The following is a 16,986-nucleotide window of genomic DNA, read 5'->3' as shown; positions in this document are numbered from 1 at the left end:
AGTCTTCCCTATATGAAGGACTGTGACATCAGAAAGATCAATCATCTTTATCACATCTGGATATACTTCACTCCATTCATCTGACTGTGTTTACATAAGCCATTATTATGTTATTATCACTGGAGCATTCTTGTTGTTTGGCTAAACTGTTTTAGTGCTGTTGATCAAAGATTTGTGTATTATTAACATACTTGTTGCTCAGGCTTTTGGTTATTGCCAATAGCCTGCAGTTAAGGAGACACGAATCGCCTATCTTCAAGTAAGCTAACATTTTGGAGGGATAATAAATTGAGCATCATTGTGCCATACCATCTCATGGACTTTTTGTCAAAAATTTTGTCTTGTGTACATGAGTTTTCTGTTAATACCCTCACCAGTCACCTTACAGTATTTAATTGAAATGTGCTACCTTTGCTAGGAAAGAGACAGAATATGAAGCTACTCCAAATGAATATCAGTATCAAGGCATGTCACCTCTTTTAACCATTTAAGGAGCTGAATTCCCTGATCGATCATCACACTACGTCATTGTGTTGTGGGTTTAAAACCTCACTAAGGTTTGCTTCTGGACAGCTCAGAATCTGAACCCTTCAAAGAAAAGCATACCGCCAAAAGAATGTACAGGACCTCTACAATAATCTTGATCAAAGAGGGATCCTGACTGAAATGTAGTTTAATTGATGAATGGAGCTCAAGCATAGTTCAGGCAGACACAGCGTGACAGCCAGCATCAGATGATTGTAATCCCTCTGTAACTGTCAAAGGCATGTTTCTAAGAGAAGGCATGTTTAAAAATTCTCATAAATTTGAGTTCATTTATTGTTTAAAAGTAGATAATGTGCTCCCTTAAAATGTTTAATATCATGGGTTCTTTAAGAAAGAGTTGGTAGGTGCGTTCGATCGCAGTCTGACTTGAAGCAGTGCATGCCGGTAAGAAATGTTGTCTGACTTGAGACCAGGGGGCCAGGGTTTCATATTTTATTGAAGCACCCCTGGGCGCCGCCATCGGCTAGCGGACCCCCACCTGCTGTTAGCATTCCATTGACTCCCATTCATTTTTGTGTCACTTTGACAGCAAATAACTTTACATCTGAGGCGTTTAAGGACTCCATTTGTCCATTCATTATTTCTAAAGAACCACAAAATTTTATAAAAGGCTCCATTACCTTGTATCTTACATTATGGCCCCGTAGAAGCAGTTTTTGTATAAAATCGGCTAACGATTGCATCATAACCTGCGAATCTCTGTCGCACAGTAGAGAAATTACCGTATGGACAGGAGGAGAAGCTCGCAGGCAATCTTTTACTGTCTATGAGGCTATTGGGGGGACGTGGAGGAGGACCTTCTCTGCAAGATTCTGTGGTTGATTCAGATTTCTCTTGGCACAGCAATTAGAAGACTTACAATTGTCAGACAGGTTGCTCACGTGACATCTACATCATCAAGCTCAGTTGGAGTTTGCATTTAATTCACTTCATATGTGAGACAGTATGCAAACACCATGTGAGTGTCACTAACGGGAGCCGAAAGTTACCGGCTTGACGTGTTTTCAACTTCTCCCCCGACTGCAAGCGGCTACTCTCGTTGATCACCACCTACAGTCGTGCTTCAAGTCGAACGCAAGCCGGACACTTTCTGCTCTTGTTAGTGACACTCACTTGGTGTTTGCATAATTTGTCACAAATGAAGTACATTAAATGCAGCATTTGTAAAATACACAGACGTTTTAGAAACTTTTTAATGAGCAACAGAAACTGTTTTTACATACTTCTTATATTTTGGTTATAAGCAGCGCCATATTTTCAAGAACAAAGTTAAACATAGACATATACTATTTAAATACTAATACATTAGGGCATATATGCTTTTATCAGTGTTGATAAATGGGACTCAATACAACAGTGTGACTACATTTAAAAGCGTTTACCATTCTAAAAACTCAGATTTGTTGCCATTATTGGAACTGAAAAGGTTAGTCTAACCCAAAACACACGTGATCATTTTCATGTGCTGAATCTGGCCAATCGTGAAACAGCTGTGTCGTCATCAGCACTCCTGCAGCCACTCTGGAGAATCTGCGGCGGCTGAGTCAGACGGCTGCTCTCGAATTGCTCTCGCGGTACTTTGATGCCACACGTGACAGACATGTCTCAAGTCTGACAAAATTTCTACCCGGCATGCACTGCTTCAAGTCAGATAGCTATCGGTTTGCGCAATGCTGCATCAAATCGAACGCACCTACTGATCGCCATCTGTAGCAGAGCTTCAAGTCGAATGCACCCAATATTGAAGCGTAACAGGTCATATGACAAGGCTGAGTTGAACGCGGGACCTCTGTATTATGGGTTGAAGAAACATGGATTCAGAGAATCAAGAGGTATGTCAGAAGATGGGGGCTATTTCAGAGCCATTCAAGTTAAAGCTTACCACAATGACGGGAAAAGATTTCATTGTTCAGAGTGAAAGAGTTAAAGAACTCCCAATACTGACACCGACCTCTGTCATCAGAGCCCTTGAATCAGACTTTAGAGATATAAATACAAAGGGAAAAGAGCATATCACAAGATGATATACAGTTCATGCAACTTATGAATGAGAACATTCACAAGAACTCAGAGGGACACCTTGAGATGCCCCTCCCCTTTAAGACATGCCCACAGTTACCTGAAAATAAGCAGTAGGTTCTGGTGCGATTGAAGCTTCTGAAAGGAAAATTTGAGAAAGACCCAAAATTCAAGGATGACTATGTAAAGTTTATGGAAGGTGTCTTCAAGGATGGTGATGCGGAGAGAGCTGAACACTAACCTAAAGAAGGAAATGTTTGGTATATTCCTCACCAGGGAGTATATATTAGAGTTGTGTTTGATTGCTCTGCCAAATATGATGGCACCGCATTAAATGATTACTTGTTAACTGGGCCTGATCTCACTAACGGGCTAACAGGGGTACTCTGCAGATTTCACAAATATCTAATAACAATTATCTGTGATGTAGAAAGGATGTTTCACAGGTTCCATGTAAGCCAGGAAGACAGAGATTACTAAAGGTTCCTGTGGTGGAAAAATGGCGATACAAACACAGAGCCAAAGGAGTATTGCATGAAAGTCCATCTTTTTCGGAGCAGCATCCTCTCCTGGCTGCGCAAATTATGGACTGAAGTATCTTGGATGTCAAAACAAAAGAGAACATCCAGCTGCATCCAGTTTCATTAAAAGTTATTTTTATGTTGATGATGGGCTCAATAGTGTGGAAAATGTGGACTCAGCTATCAAACTAGTACAAGAGGCCCGAAATGTGTGTTCAAAAGGGAAATTGCGTTTACACAAGTTCATCTCAAATTACAAAAAGGTCATTTGGAGTCTATACCTGTCAGTGAGTGAGCCTGCGATGTTCAAGATGTGGAGCTTGTTTCTGATGAACTCCCAATCCAGATGGTGTTGGGAGTTAAATGAAGTGTAAATAGTGACACCTTTTCCTTTAAAGTAGCCCTGGATGAGAAACCAGCAACGCGGCGAGGAATCCTCTCAACCATCGCATCTGTGTTTGATCCATTAGGCTTCCTGGTTCCCTTCCTCTTATTAAGAAAGAAAGTACTACATGAGATGTGCCAAAGGGGCATTGAATGGGATGACCCACTCCCCACAGAGTTGATGCCACAATGGACTAGCTGGATAAATTAATTGAAGAATCTGCACAATCTCCAGATTGCAAGATGTTTTGTTCCTGACTATCTAGGGACTGTTCAGAGGATCGAACTCCATCACTTTTCAGATGTGAGTGGCTATGGCTATGGTCAATGCTCATATACCCGAGTGTACTGATCTAAAACTAAAAAGTGCACTGCTCCTTAGTTATTGGCAAGGCAAGGGTTGCACCCACAAAGGTCGTGACCTTACCCAGACTTGAGTTAACTGCTGCTGTGATCTCTTCACCAGTCAATAGCATGTTAAAGGAGGAGATGGAGCTCAAAATTGTTCAAGAATATTTTTGGACCAGTTCAAAGGTAGTCTGATGCTACATTAATAACAAAGCCCGTAGGTTTCACATTTTCGTAGCAAAAAGAGTCCAAAGAATCAGAGAAACGACTGACCCTGAACAGTGGCATTATATAGACCCTTCCAGCGGCCTTAAGGTGTCAGAATTGATGAGTTTTAAGTTTTTCTGGGAAAGAGAAAATATCACATCAGATCCCCGCTCCAGAGCTACTGATTGGTGATCCTGAAATCAGGGCAGTGCAAGTGCTACTAACAAAGGTAGCAAATTATGATTTTGTTTTGGTGGTTTAATCGGTTTTTGAAATGGCACACTGCATTGAATGTTGTTGCTCAAATTCAGCAGTTAGTGATACACAAGGCAGTTAAACCCAAAAATGTAGAAGACATGAGAAATGCCAGCATCAGGCTTGTAAAATTGGCACAAAGGGATGTCTTCAAAGATGAGATGCAAAAATTTAAACAAGGCAAATTTCCAAATAGTCATCCTTTGTTCCAATATGACCCAGTACTGCAGATGGTGTTTGCAGGGTGGGAGGGCGATTAAAGAAAGCTTTCTTACCTCTATACACGAAGCACCCAGCAGTCCTTCAAGAGATACTCACCATGAATCTTCTGTCCTTCTTCCTCCACCTGGGAAATTTGTGCCGGAGGATCTGTATGCAAGGAAAGGGTGGCGCAGAGTACAATATCTGACACACCAATTTTGGAGTAGATGGAGGAAGGAATATCCGGCAAACATCACTCTTAGACAATGGTGGCACTCTCCAAGATGAAATGTAGATTGGAGATATTGTCATTGTCAAGGAGGAAGAGCTTCCCCGCAATGACTGGAGACTTGGACTAGTGCTTGATGTTTGTGAAGATGAAGAGGCATTATTTGCATTATTTATGTGCATCAGTTATGTTTAAATATTCTCATCAATTTGAGTTAATTTATTGTTTAAAAGTAGAGAATGTTCTCCCTTAAAATGTTTAATGCCATGGGTTCTTTAAAGAGATAAGTTAATATTGAAGCGTAACCGGTCATATGACCAGGTTGAGTTGAACAAGCATTGCATACCCTCATCGGTCTCATACCCTCTCGCTCACAAGAGCTTATCAATGCAGGCATCTGTTGTTGAAGTCTCACTATTTTGCTGTTGTTGTTCTGTTTCTGCTGTAAAAAAACGACCAGGGATAGTGTTGTCACCTGTGGAACATCTGATTACTGCAAAAATAATTCAGTGCGCATATGCGACCTTTCGCATACAAAGTACCTATGGTTACAAAAAACGGGTGGTGCATGCATAATACACGTATACTATTTTTATGATGCAATTCGCGTCATGTGCACTGTACACTGTCCCTCACATATGCATTAAAAGTGAAGTATACTTTGGGCTTTTAGTCTGCAAAGACATGCACTTACCCTTCTCCATCCCCAGCTCCTCCTTATACAGGCATGATCACTTAGCGTAGGGGCGGCGAACAAGGGTCCCTGAAAGTCGCAGCCTTGCAGAGTTTTGCTTCAACCCTAATCAAACACACCTGAACAAACTAATCAATGACTGAAGAGTTATTAGAAAGCAACAGGCAGGTGAGTTTTAAGTAGGGTTGGAGCTGAACTCTACAGGGCTGCGGCTCTCAAGGACCGGAGTTCGGCACCCCTGACTTAGCGTCTTGCCAACGGTAATCATCTATCAGGAATCGTTGCTTAATCTTTTAAGCTTCAGGGGTTTCAAACCTCAGTTGTGGATAGCTCAGAATTTGAACCTTTCTGACCAAAGCCTGCCACTAAAATAATGTTCAGGACCTCTACTATAATCTTAATCAAACTGAGTAGTCTTGATTGAATTGACTCTTCATGTACCATGCTGGTTGCGTCCAGTGTAGACATGTTAGACAGCTGCTCAGGCAATCAAATCAAGGGCAAGTACTAACTGTTGTAGAATAACGAATATTATTTCTTTAAAAAAAAATTTAGCTTATATTTTAACTTATTATTTAGAGACTCTCTATGTGTAAATGTGCATATTTTTGTGTCAGTAGATGGCGGGAAGTGATGCAAATTGTTTCTTCTTTTTTTTATGTACTGTCCTTTTTTTAAATAAACTAAAAGAGAAACTTTTTTGAATTATGAAAGCAGCAAGAACATGTTATGTTATTAAAGCATATTGTCACTATTGCACAACATTTAAGTAATTAACTGCTGTCTTCCACATACTGTATATCTTATATTCATTGACGAATGGATTTAACCATCAGTTTTGTATGCCAAATAGACAACTCCTTCCGACAATTAAAGCACATGCATAAAAGTTGGCCAAAACAAACAAACAAAAATTACCTCTTATTTCAGTGTAAAGCCAGTCATAAGTGTACTTCATGTTCAGTCGAAATATAGATGTATGTATGATGTAGAGGAGCATGTTTTCAACTCTCTCTGTGAAGCTCATATGATCGGTGAGGTGATCTTGCAAAGCGGCTGCAGGAACGTAGGATGGCGGCGTAGGCATCTGACCACAAAGCCGCTCAAAAGTATACGCAAATGTTGCACGCAGCGACAGGACGTGTGGGATATTCAGCTTCTGTGCCATCAAGTCAGTGCATGGCATCATTGGATCAGAAAACAGCACATCATAATGAGATTCCTGAAGCATGTGTAAAAGATCCTCATTGTGAAACATGCCCTTGCATATGTCAGTAGCCAGCAGCATGAAGTTTGACATCACTCGCCAGATGTTGACCACGGTCTCGTATTTACTGGCTGTGTCATTCATCCAGAGGTGAATGAAGTCAATCCACACAGCATTGGCCTCTTCTTTCTTCGTGTTGACTCTAAACACATTGAAATCGAACCGCTCCTTCCGTGTGTGCGGTACAGTAGGTGATGAAGAACTGACCAGAACAGTCACACTGTGGTTACGATCGACCAGCGCGTCAATGATCGCACGCATGTTGTGCCAGTGACTGTACTCGCCTGGCAACACCAAAACCTTGCCAGCTTCTACTCCACACAGCAGTACAAGCACAAATAAAGTCCCAGAAATCATGGTCAAATGTTTCTGCTTCTGAAAGTGCAGCCTGGTCTGGGAAACGAGGATCTAAAGGAATAAGTTATGTGCACAACAGGATTTGGGCAAAGTTCGTGTTGCATTATAGAGGGTAGGTGCACTTTGTCCTGAATCATTAAAGCTATTTTGTCAAAAGATAATGAATACTGTTGACTTAAACTTTCATTCAACTCAAGCTTGCAGTTGACAGTCTAATCTCTTTTATTCGTTTTGCCTTTGTTGTTCTGACTATGTAGAGGGACATGCAAATGTTACCATTAACAAAACTTTTTCTTTAGAAAACATAAATAGAAAACCTTATTTAGATTGTTATTGTTTCTCGTGTGGATGTCTGTAAAAAGATAAAATAAATAATTACATTGCACCCCACTGATAAAACTATGGATTCGAATGACGATCTATTCACAGTGAAGAAGTGAGTTCTGTGATCATACGAACACCTGCTCACAATTTAGTCGCATGAGTGTCTTCTGTCATTTAAATGGCACATGCTTGGAATAATCCTACAAATAAATTCAGATTTAATAATATCCTATTTATTATTTGATATTTAAATCTCCTGTTTAAAAATAGGATAACAGACACGCTATATATGAAATGGACTTCTTCTCTGTAGCATTTTATCTTTCAAAATGATGGATGCCATTAAAATTATGGAAATCTGTAGAAATAAGTTACTGCAACCTCTTATTTACATAAGATAAAACAAAGCTGCTTAGTTTATATATTTTATGTATATAATTTTATATAAAACATATTTTAAAAATCATTGCCATAGAGACCCATTTTTAATGTGAGAGAAACACTCTCTTCAGCAAGTGGTTAAAGATCACCATTATCCAAAACAAGCTGTCACATAGCATGTCTAAGTAATAATTCATTACATAATGAATAATGAAAATGAAAAATATAACTGCAAGCATCAGTTATAACAGTCCAACTATAATGTTTCGATAGAGCATTATAAGGATTGGAGTGCAGTAGGCTGTCTATTTAAGTTTGAAAAAGAAAATACTGATCTAAAACTACCCAAAAGTAACAAATATGCTGACAGGACAGGGCAGGGCAGGGAAGGGAAGGGAAGGGCAGGACAAATCTGGGAGCACCGAGGTGAGACACAACAGGAACCAACAGGACACCAGGGCTGGGTTCCAATTCATCATGTGTGCCCTTCCCTCGCTAACCCTGTATCCTGTTTAATCGGTTGTATGTCATTGATTACATTGCATGAGAGCCCAGTACTAGCTGAAACTTTGCAATGGGCTGAACTGGACCATCCTAAGTCCTTGATCACGCGGAATCTGCAATGATGAATTTATGTATTATTTCCATCATTTCAATTATTCAATTTGTTGGATGCAGCATTCTAATCACAATTAAACGCAATTTGCAATGATATCATTATCGTGTTGCACTGTAGTCTACTGAGCAGCCCGCAGTGTATACTCACTACATCAGTCAAAATTGAGGGGTCGAGGGTCCCTTGTCTACGTCACAAAGTGAAAATGGCAGTGGGGATTTCCCTGAGGGAATGTGCTTAGGGAAGTTTGCTAGTGTGTGTCTAAAAGTGAAGTGGATCACAGCCCAGTATATTCGACAACAAATCTACAATATAGAACATTTTCTCTCTCTTCATTTGGCTTGCACACGTTTTATCAAGGGTTGCCACAGTGGAGTGATCCGCACAACTGATTTTGCACATGCTTTATGCCCAATTGCCCTTCCTGGATAACAAAGAAAATTTAAATCCATCGCACTCCAAAATTGTTTAGACTAACAAAGATGACTTCGATTCACGATTCACTATTTTGGGGGCATCAAGATCATTTTGGGGAGACTCAAACAATGCAGAGGTCAGAAGATAAATCTTAAAGCTGAGCGGCAAGTTTTGTCGAAGAAAATGTTTCTGAACAGTTTGACTATTATACATTTTTTATTGGTTTACAGTGCTAAATATATGCATGCACACACACACACACACACACACACACACACACACACACGTATTTTTGTGTGAGCAAAGGACATTAGTTTGTGTAAATCTAAGTTGCTTTTGACTCAAATGTTGAAATGTGCATCGAGGTCTGAAACTGAATATATAATGAATATTAAACAAAAAAAATTACTACAATTTATACAAAAATACAGTGCTGCAAATTGATCCTGATGCTGCAGCACAAAAAGGGCCTATTTTTTTCTTGGCATTGGTGCATGTACATTCAACACTCACCATACATGCGCACTCAGAACGACCAAGAAGCGACGCAACCAGCCAGCCTTTACTGAAAATGAGATTGACATCAAGCTATGTAACATCAACATTCAACAGCAATTATCAGAAAAGGCACTTAATGCAGAAAAGGCTAAACAAGATCAACTTAACCTAGGCATACTGTCACTCTTACTAGTTCTACTTACTTATATTGCTGTTTTTTGAGCCTCATCCAGGGCGAATTCTTAGATCGTGTCAGTGAAGTCAAGGCTGCGCAGCATGCTTTCAACTTAATGCTTTATTTTGTATCGTTGTCATACAATCCTCAACAATGGTGACAATCAAAAAAAAGAAAAAATACAGCATGCTGGGAGCCATGAACATGTTTTCTATGCTGGCATGAAAATGGTGATGTCTGTGAGTGTATAAAGAACACAAAACATGTTTTAAACAAAAAGTTAAAAAGGACAATATTTATACACTCTTAAACATCAGTATATTTATTTACAATATACATATTATAGCCCAATGACTGCATTAAAGTAGTTTAAGTTATTCAACTGATATATATATATATATATATATATATATATATATATATATATATATATATCAGTTGAATAACTTAAACTACTTTAATGCAGTCACTGGGCTTTTATTAAAACATACATGTTGATCATGTTGAACTTCTGTAGACATGTGACAGAAATAAAGTCAATCTGGTTAGTAATATTGTAATTAGGGATATGCCGGTATCAAATTTTCCTGTTGCTGTTAATTGATAATGCTTTTTTCACGGTATACGGGATTATCACAGTATTGGATTTTTTTTTTTTTTAAGTGGTCATAATACAGTATAACAGGTTAAATAACTTTTTTCTTATAACAAAAATAACTAAACATTTAAAACAATAAAGCAATACAGACTAATATATTAAAGTCAAATGTTTTACATATTAAAGTGCAAAAGAACTATAAAAAACAAAAGTTATCACTTTACAATAAGACCTCATTAAGTAAAGCTGGCAATGCTGTTTAATCAGATCTTTAGAGATTTAAAGTCTTGTAACTGTGGCTGAAGAAAGTTGTAGTCTGTGTTCTTATTTCTTTTTCTTTCAGTGCTTGTTCACAGCAGGTGTTTGAATGACTGAGAGAATATTACAGGAACATCATACTAACCTTTAAATAACATTCTACTAACATTAAAGATCCTGGATCTTTTATGTTCTTGGAATGTTACAAATCAATGTTTCTAGAACGTTATATTTTAAATCAAAATTCACTGCATGGTTAAAATATGCTACGTGTATATATTAAAAGAGTGTTTTTAGGGAAAGAAAAGAAGAAAAGTTGCTTTTATTATTTAATTTAGGTAACAGAACTAATGCAGTCGCTAATGCAGTGTTTACAAACATTAGGCTATAATAAACACTGTAAACATAGCTAGGCTATTAGTTCCCTGCACTCCACAACACATCCTTTCAATTAACAGTATTTAGAAAAGAACAAGGATTAAAAATATAAGAAGCTATAGCAATATAAACGACAAGCCAAAACAAATTCATTTATGCTAAAACAAAACTAAAACCAATGTTGGGTCTCACGTTTGACACAAAATCAAATTTTCCATATCCGCAATGTATTTGAATGCCAAATTATTATTTATTATGTAATTTACTCATATTCCAACATCCACGTAAAACTAACATCACGGCAGTACGGTGATAACACCTAACAGATTTTACTACATATTTAAACTGAGCAGTGTGTGTCTCTCTCTCTGTGTGTGTGTGTTTCTTCATGTTTGACTGACTGTAGTTTATTATGATATTAAACAGGCTGCGTTGTCAAGCAATGCTTAACTGTGAGTGCGTATGCACCGCTGGTGCAATCACTTGATTTTTTAATGACTCCTTTTAGTTAAGATAATCCAAATTGTAAAAGTTTTGCCTTTATTTGTGTATATTCAAAATAAAAACGAATCTTTGTTTTTTGTAATTTCATTCTAAGAATTATTTTGAGGTTAATATATTGAAGGAAAACTGTTCAGCTTCCACAAAATTCTTGTCTGTTTTCATCTGGGCCGATTTCAGCAATGGGCCTAATGCTGCAGCATCAATATCACCCACTTTAATACATACATTGACAGGCAGGAAGGACAGCCTATCGTAGCTCTCGGACCGAGGGATATGATTGGACATTTTATCCTCCTACACCTTCGTAGATGATATAAATATGCCACACATCATGTTCTCATGCAGTGACAAATATATCGCAGAGCAAAGAGGACACTGACTACATGTCGACAGACAAGACAGAGCAGCTTACTTCTGGTATAAAACAAAGTCTCAGCTTCCAAATTTTGACTTTTTTTAAGAGATTCAAATAAATCCCATTTTGTGGCTCTTTAATGTGTGGAGACATCGTTGTACTAGCACCTCAGTTCAAGCGTGATGTGACCCGATCATCTCTTCCTCTTTACTAGTTATAGCATGAAATAAACATGAATGAACATCAGAAGGAATCTTTTTTTAAACTGCGAAAAGACGTCAAAATACACTGTTTTTCAGGATCAAGTTCACCGGCATTAATCTACTCTTGTTTGTGTTGTTTGTCGGACAAAATAGCAGATTGGGCGTTAGCACTGTCACACTGTTCCTTGTGTTGAGGCTCAAAGCTCAGGATGATTGCATTATGATTGTGCAGCACAGAAGTAAAAATAGTTTATCGTTTGACATGCGTTGGATGTTTGGTTTCATACCCATTAAACTCTGCACATTTTTTTAAGTCTAAATCAACTTAGGTATACAAATAACTTAAAAAGTTGACCTAAAGGTCTCTGACCAAGTGCAAATAACTCTGAACATCATTCCTTATATAGCACTAGTTTTGGAGATAATATAGAACATTTAAATCCATTAAATCCAAAACTGTTTATACTACAAAGTTGCTGATTCACTATTTTTTGGACATCAAGATCTTTTTGAGGAGACTCAACCCTTACGAAAATTAACCATGGTTTTACTACAAATAAAACCAAAAAACCATGGTTACTGTAGTTAAACCATGGTAACCACAAATTAACCATGGTTTTGCTATATTAACCATAGTTTAACCATGGTATTTGTAGTAAATCTGTGGTTTTACAAATGGCAGTCAATACGCCAAAAAACCATGGGTTACTACAGTTTTACTATAATAAAACCATGGTTATTTTTCGTAAGGGAAATCAATGCAGAGGTCAGAAGTTTAATCCTAAAGCTCAACAGAAAGTCAAGAACATTTTGACAATTATAAGTTACAATGGTTATTTGAATTACAGCTAAGTTGACAAACGTTGAAATGTGCATTGAGATCTGAAACTGAATATAGAACGAATATTAAATGTTAAAATTGATCACAATTTGTACAAGAATACAGTGCTGTTGCAACTTTCGAGTTGATTGCTGATCATTCCCTACCACAGTTAACAGCAATGGATAAAAGCATGCACCAGACTTCACCGACTTGATAAAATATAGCTAAACTAGAACTCAATCAATTTGTCCGCAGTTTACAGATGTACAGGAGAGAAAAGCAACATTTGAACCCATTGCATCCGGCGAGGATCTTACCTAATACTTCACTGTAGTAATTATCCAAAGTCATCGAGGCCATCCGAAACGCAAATGAATAAACGACATACACAATCATATTTTTCACTCTTTCCATGAAGCTCATGTGATCGGTCATCTCCGTCGGAGGAACCGGTACATAAGAGGGCGGTGAGGGCATCTGTCCACACATCCTCTCCATTGAAAACCCCAAAGAAATGCGAAGGGAAAGCACGACAGGCAGGTCCAGAATCTCTGCCAGCAAGTCACTGCACATGTTCATGGGATCGTATAAAAGCACATCAAACTTTAAAGCCGTCAAGCGACTGATAAGCGTTTCGTTACGCAGCATGCAGTCGCACATAGTCCGGTGCATTTCGCGTACTTTCCCCAGCAGATCGATGATCTGGAGACCGATTTGGACCTTACTTGGTGCGGGATACTGCAACCAGATATCAAGAAGCTGTTCGCTCAGACCGTGCACCTCGTGCGCCTTCAGAGGCACGTCAAACACCAGATACTGAAACCTCTCCTGCTGTGTGAAGTTTATTGTTGGCGAGGCTGAGTTGACCAGAACCGTCACTCTGTGATTGCGGTTCAACAGTTCGTCCACAATGTTGCGCATGTTGGACCAGTGGCTGTATTCTCCCGGCAGCACGAGCACATGTCCACCGTGCGTAAAGCTCAAGTCACCGAGTAGGAAGATTACAAAAAGTGTAAAGGACTTTCCCAAACATTGCATTTTAGAAGCACTCGTGAAGACGCAGCAGACAATATATGATATAAGCGGTTTCGACAAGATACCAAGGATCTGGGCGTACCCGTTCAGGAAAGTTTCTGTGTGAAAGGTGGAGACAGAGCCAAGTATAGGTCTCTGCAGGAAAGTAATGGGAGTTACAAGATCAAGGTGTTTTTACACCTTGATACCTGATTGGTTGATGTAATAGTGACGTTAGGTTTAGGGGTGGGGTTGGGTAAGGGGGATCATTTAGAGTGCATGATTGAGAAACACCCAGCAGTTTGAAAACACCCACATGGTGATAAACGCCCACTTTTGCTCTGCAGAGACCTGACAGAGCAGGACTTTGGAGTTACGTCACATCAACGAGTAAAGAATCCGGAAACATACGCTCGTTATTAATATAAGAGTGATTCTGTAATTGCGTTTACATTTGGTGTTCGAGGTCATTATTTTTTTTCTGCTTTTTTCAAATGCTTATATTTGTAAATATTTTTAAACTGTTACTCATTCTTATGAATTACAAGATGCTACAGTCCATAATAGTATATATATACTTTTACAACTCTGTTAATAAGGTAGAGTAACAATGCTGACAATGCGGTAACAAAAATGACGGTCCATCGGACAATTCTGTCAGTTCTGTCACTTTATAATTCTGTTACTTGGTTAAAGGGTCAACTCTGTTTATGAACTATTTTAACACTCACACAAAAAAAGTTGTTTAAAAAAAAACATTATTGATTTATTTTTGCATATTTCAACATAATTTTTTTTTTAAACTGGATATTGTATATATAATTTTTTTTTTTTTTCAGGTATGAATAGGTGAAATTATCTCAGTTTCAGGTGATGGAATGTAAAGAATGTTTGTCTTATAAAACAAGAAGTATTTTTCCCGTTATGACTTCTACATATTGACTAATTTGTCCATAACAGAGTTGACAAAAAATATCATAAAGTCATCTGTTTTTTTTTTTTTTTTTTTTTTAAATTTTTTATTAAAAGTAAAACAAGAAGTAGTAACTTGTGTTTGGCAAGCACTTAATTATTAAAATGTAAATATGTTTTCAACAGAGTACTCATGCATAATGTAAGTTTACTATGCTACATTTCACAAGTTGTGTACACTTAAGTAGTGTGATTAATGGTGAAATGTAGTTTAAATGCCCGTAATAACTTGCATAACAAATCTTAAAAACTGAGAATGTTATCTAATTTTTAGGATCTACTGCTCCAGTGCACTTGAATGTGAAAGTACTGCATGGTAAAGTTCACGTTATCAGTGGTTTTATGTTTCTTGTATTATTTGAAGCTATTCTGAATGATGTGTTATAACATCCAGTGACCTATCCAGGACCTTCTAGCTCGTGTTTTTCAGCTTGTTTAATGGTCAGAACTGTAGAAATAAAAATAACGTTGGAAGTTCTTGCCAGAGTTTTACTGGTGACCCTGAATTAGCTTGTTCGTGTTTAAGACCAGTTGTAAAGCCATTGTATTATATTGCTTGTGTTTTTATGTGCAAACACATCATCTAATAAACGTTTAAACATTGTTTTCTTCATGGCAGGTTCATATTCTTTATAACTATGTGAGTATTTCCTGAAAATCAATAAAAGTGTCCAAGAAATGGCCTGAGCTATTTTAACCAATCAGAAAACACTTGAAGATGCATGGGTTTGCTGACATAACAAGTGCAAGGATCAGAGGTGTGTTTTTCTTTATTAGTGCACTTTAATAAGGGCATGTGATCACTAAATGTCAACGTGTAATTCATTGAATGTATTTGATCTAAGGTGAAAGGTGAAAATGTTCAACAGCCTTTCATGTGTCAATGAGATATGTGTAAATATGTTAATTCACTTTGAACTGCTTATCAATTTTCCATCTATTTGGATTGCAGTTACAACATAAAGTACAATTATACAAACAATTACATTTATTTAGTTATTTGAACACGGTTACAATATGGCTAGCCCTGGAAAAGTTATATATTTTGTTACTTCAAATGTATGAGATTAAAAAAAGGGTTTATTGATGATAAATATTTAAACAGTTTTGTGTGTGTGTGCGTGTATTTAAAATGCATTTAGTTTATTAGTACTACTACAGAAATCTTACCCGTTACATTCCTGTGACAAATATGCGTATATTAAGTTTATTAGTTTATGTAAAACCGTTTGCTTCAAACTGATGGAAAGTGTATATGCAATTCAAATACACCAATGTTAATTTAGGCCTAAATGTGCTCACCATAGACGAAATAAAACAGTGTTCATTTGAGTTAAAAGATGTGCAACTACTAATTCATCTGTTTATGTATAACAGATATATATTTAAAAAAAGACATTCATGATCTACTGCCTCTAATACAGAACAAGGTCTTTTTCACTGCAATGAATGAATTGTGAATGCACTTACCCATGACTTGTGTATAAAAGTGATCCCACTTTGATTTAGCCACTAGATAAAACAGGATATCCTGTGTGCCATAAAAGAGGAAGTTTTTCAGTCTCTGCAAGAAATTCATTTCATCTGTATTCTCAGAGACGACGGCAGGGACGTAGGATGGCGGTGCCGGCAGCTGGCCGCAGAGCCTCTCTACAGTGTTACCGAATGAAAACCTGAGACTGAAGATTAACGGGACGTTCAGCTTCCGTGCCAGCAGCTCCCCGCACATGAAAAGGGGGTCTGCAAGTAAGACGTCAAACTTCTCTTTTCTCCACTTCTCCAGCAGGTCTTTTCTGGCAAAGAGTTCATTGCACACGACCTGGTTCTGTTCTGTGCCTATGTCAAGCATCTCCTTGATCTTCATTGAAGCCCTGATGATGTTGTCATTGGGTAGATCGTGAGTCCAGTATTTCAGCATCCTCTCCATATTCTCCAGGATGTCCTGCTTTGTGTGAGGCACCTGTAAAATCTCCACATTGTAACCCGCAGATGGGGTGGTGTTGACAGACGGTGTAGCTGAGTGGGTCACCACTGTGATATTGTGTCCTCTTGCGATCAGTGCGTTCAGGATGACTTTCAAATTGAGCCAGTGGCTGAATTCAGAAGGCCAGACGATGACCTTACCTCCCGACACACACTGTGGGTTCAGGTTCAGGTTCAGCAGAACTAACAGGAAAAAACCAACGCTTCCTCTGGGACCCATGACTGAAGTGAATAACAAGCTGAACAAGCATGTGAAGGAGGAGGAGCTACTGCTGCCCGGACACGCACAAGTTACGCAATCAAATAACAGGGCAAGGTCTTTGTCAGTCTCGATGTATTAGTTTCAGTGGAATAGAAAGTATAGACTGTTTGCATGCAAAACCACCACTAGCTTCACCCCTTTACCTAAATAAATTACTTCAGACTTATGTGCCTCTAGAAGCTTGTGTTCTGCAAGTG

General features: G+C 38.2%; 3 protein-coding genes across 6 annotated transcripts in view; all 3 read right to left on the bottom strand.

Moving 5' to 3' along the window:
• Window positions 1-7,258, bottom strand: part of LOC113084868 (UDP-glucuronosyltransferase 2A1-like) — a 28,302-nt gene extending 21,044 nt beyond the window's left edge. The window contains exon 1 of the mRNA XM_026255015.1: window positions 7,037-7,258. The gene's annotated coding sequence lies outside the window, so the exon portion shown is untranslated. The remainder of the gene's footprint in view (window positions 1-7,036) is intronic.
• Window positions 1-16,942, bottom strand: part of LOC113084829 (UDP-glucuronosyltransferase 2A1-like) — a 37,986-nt gene extending 21,044 nt beyond the window's left edge. Inside the window, exons 1-2 of one of the 4 annotated variants that reach the window (XM_026254999.1) lie at window positions 9,468-9,522; window positions 9,280-9,331 (exon numbers count right to left, since the gene is read on the bottom strand). In XM_026254999.1, the coding sequence (XP_026110784.1) occupies window positions 9,280-9,286 (7 nt within the window). In that variant the 5' untranslated portion in view covers window positions 9,287-9,331; window positions 9,468-9,522. Of the gene's footprint in view, window positions 1-6,322; window positions 7,068-9,279; window positions 9,332-9,467; window positions 9,523-16,014 lie in introns of those variants that run through there. The other 3 variants (XM_026254980.1, XM_026254979.1, XM_026254983.1) reach the window with 3 other exon arrangements.
• On the bottom strand, window positions 9,596-13,728 carry LOC113084889 (UDP-glucuronosyltransferase 2B18-like). The gene is made up of 2 exons (XM_026255028.1): window positions 12,876-13,728; window positions 9,596-9,676 (listed from the first exon to the last, which is right to left on the bottom strand). The coding sequence occupies exons 1-2, from the start codon at window positions 13,594-13,596 to the stop codon at window positions 9,651-9,653; spliced, it is 747 nt and encodes a 248-aa protein (XP_026110813.1). The 5' UTR covers window positions 13,597-13,728; the 3' UTR covers window positions 9,596-9,650.
• Window positions 16,943-16,986: the final 44 nt, after the last annotated feature.

The sequence above is a fragment of the Carassius auratus genome, chromosome 5 (genome assembly GCF_003368295.1).
Source record: "Carassius auratus strain Wakin chromosome 5, ASM336829v1, whole genome shotgun sequence".
Lineage (NCBI taxonomy): Eukaryota > Metazoa > Chordata > Actinopteri > Cypriniformes > Cyprinidae > Carassius > Carassius auratus.
Note: the sequence above shows the minus strand (reverse complement) of the source record. Positions and strands in the feature narration are given on the sequence as shown.

Excerpts from the sequence above, each read along its gene's own strand:
- LOC113084889 (XM_026255028.1), bottom strand. The coding sequence starts at position 13,596 with ATGCAATGTTTGGGAAAGTCCTTTACACTTTTTGTAATCTTCCTACTC. Across the intron at positions 9,677-12,875 it reads TTACTACAGTGAAGTATTAG|ACATCACCATTTTCATGCCA; the intron begins GTAAGATCCTCG and ends ATACACTCACAG.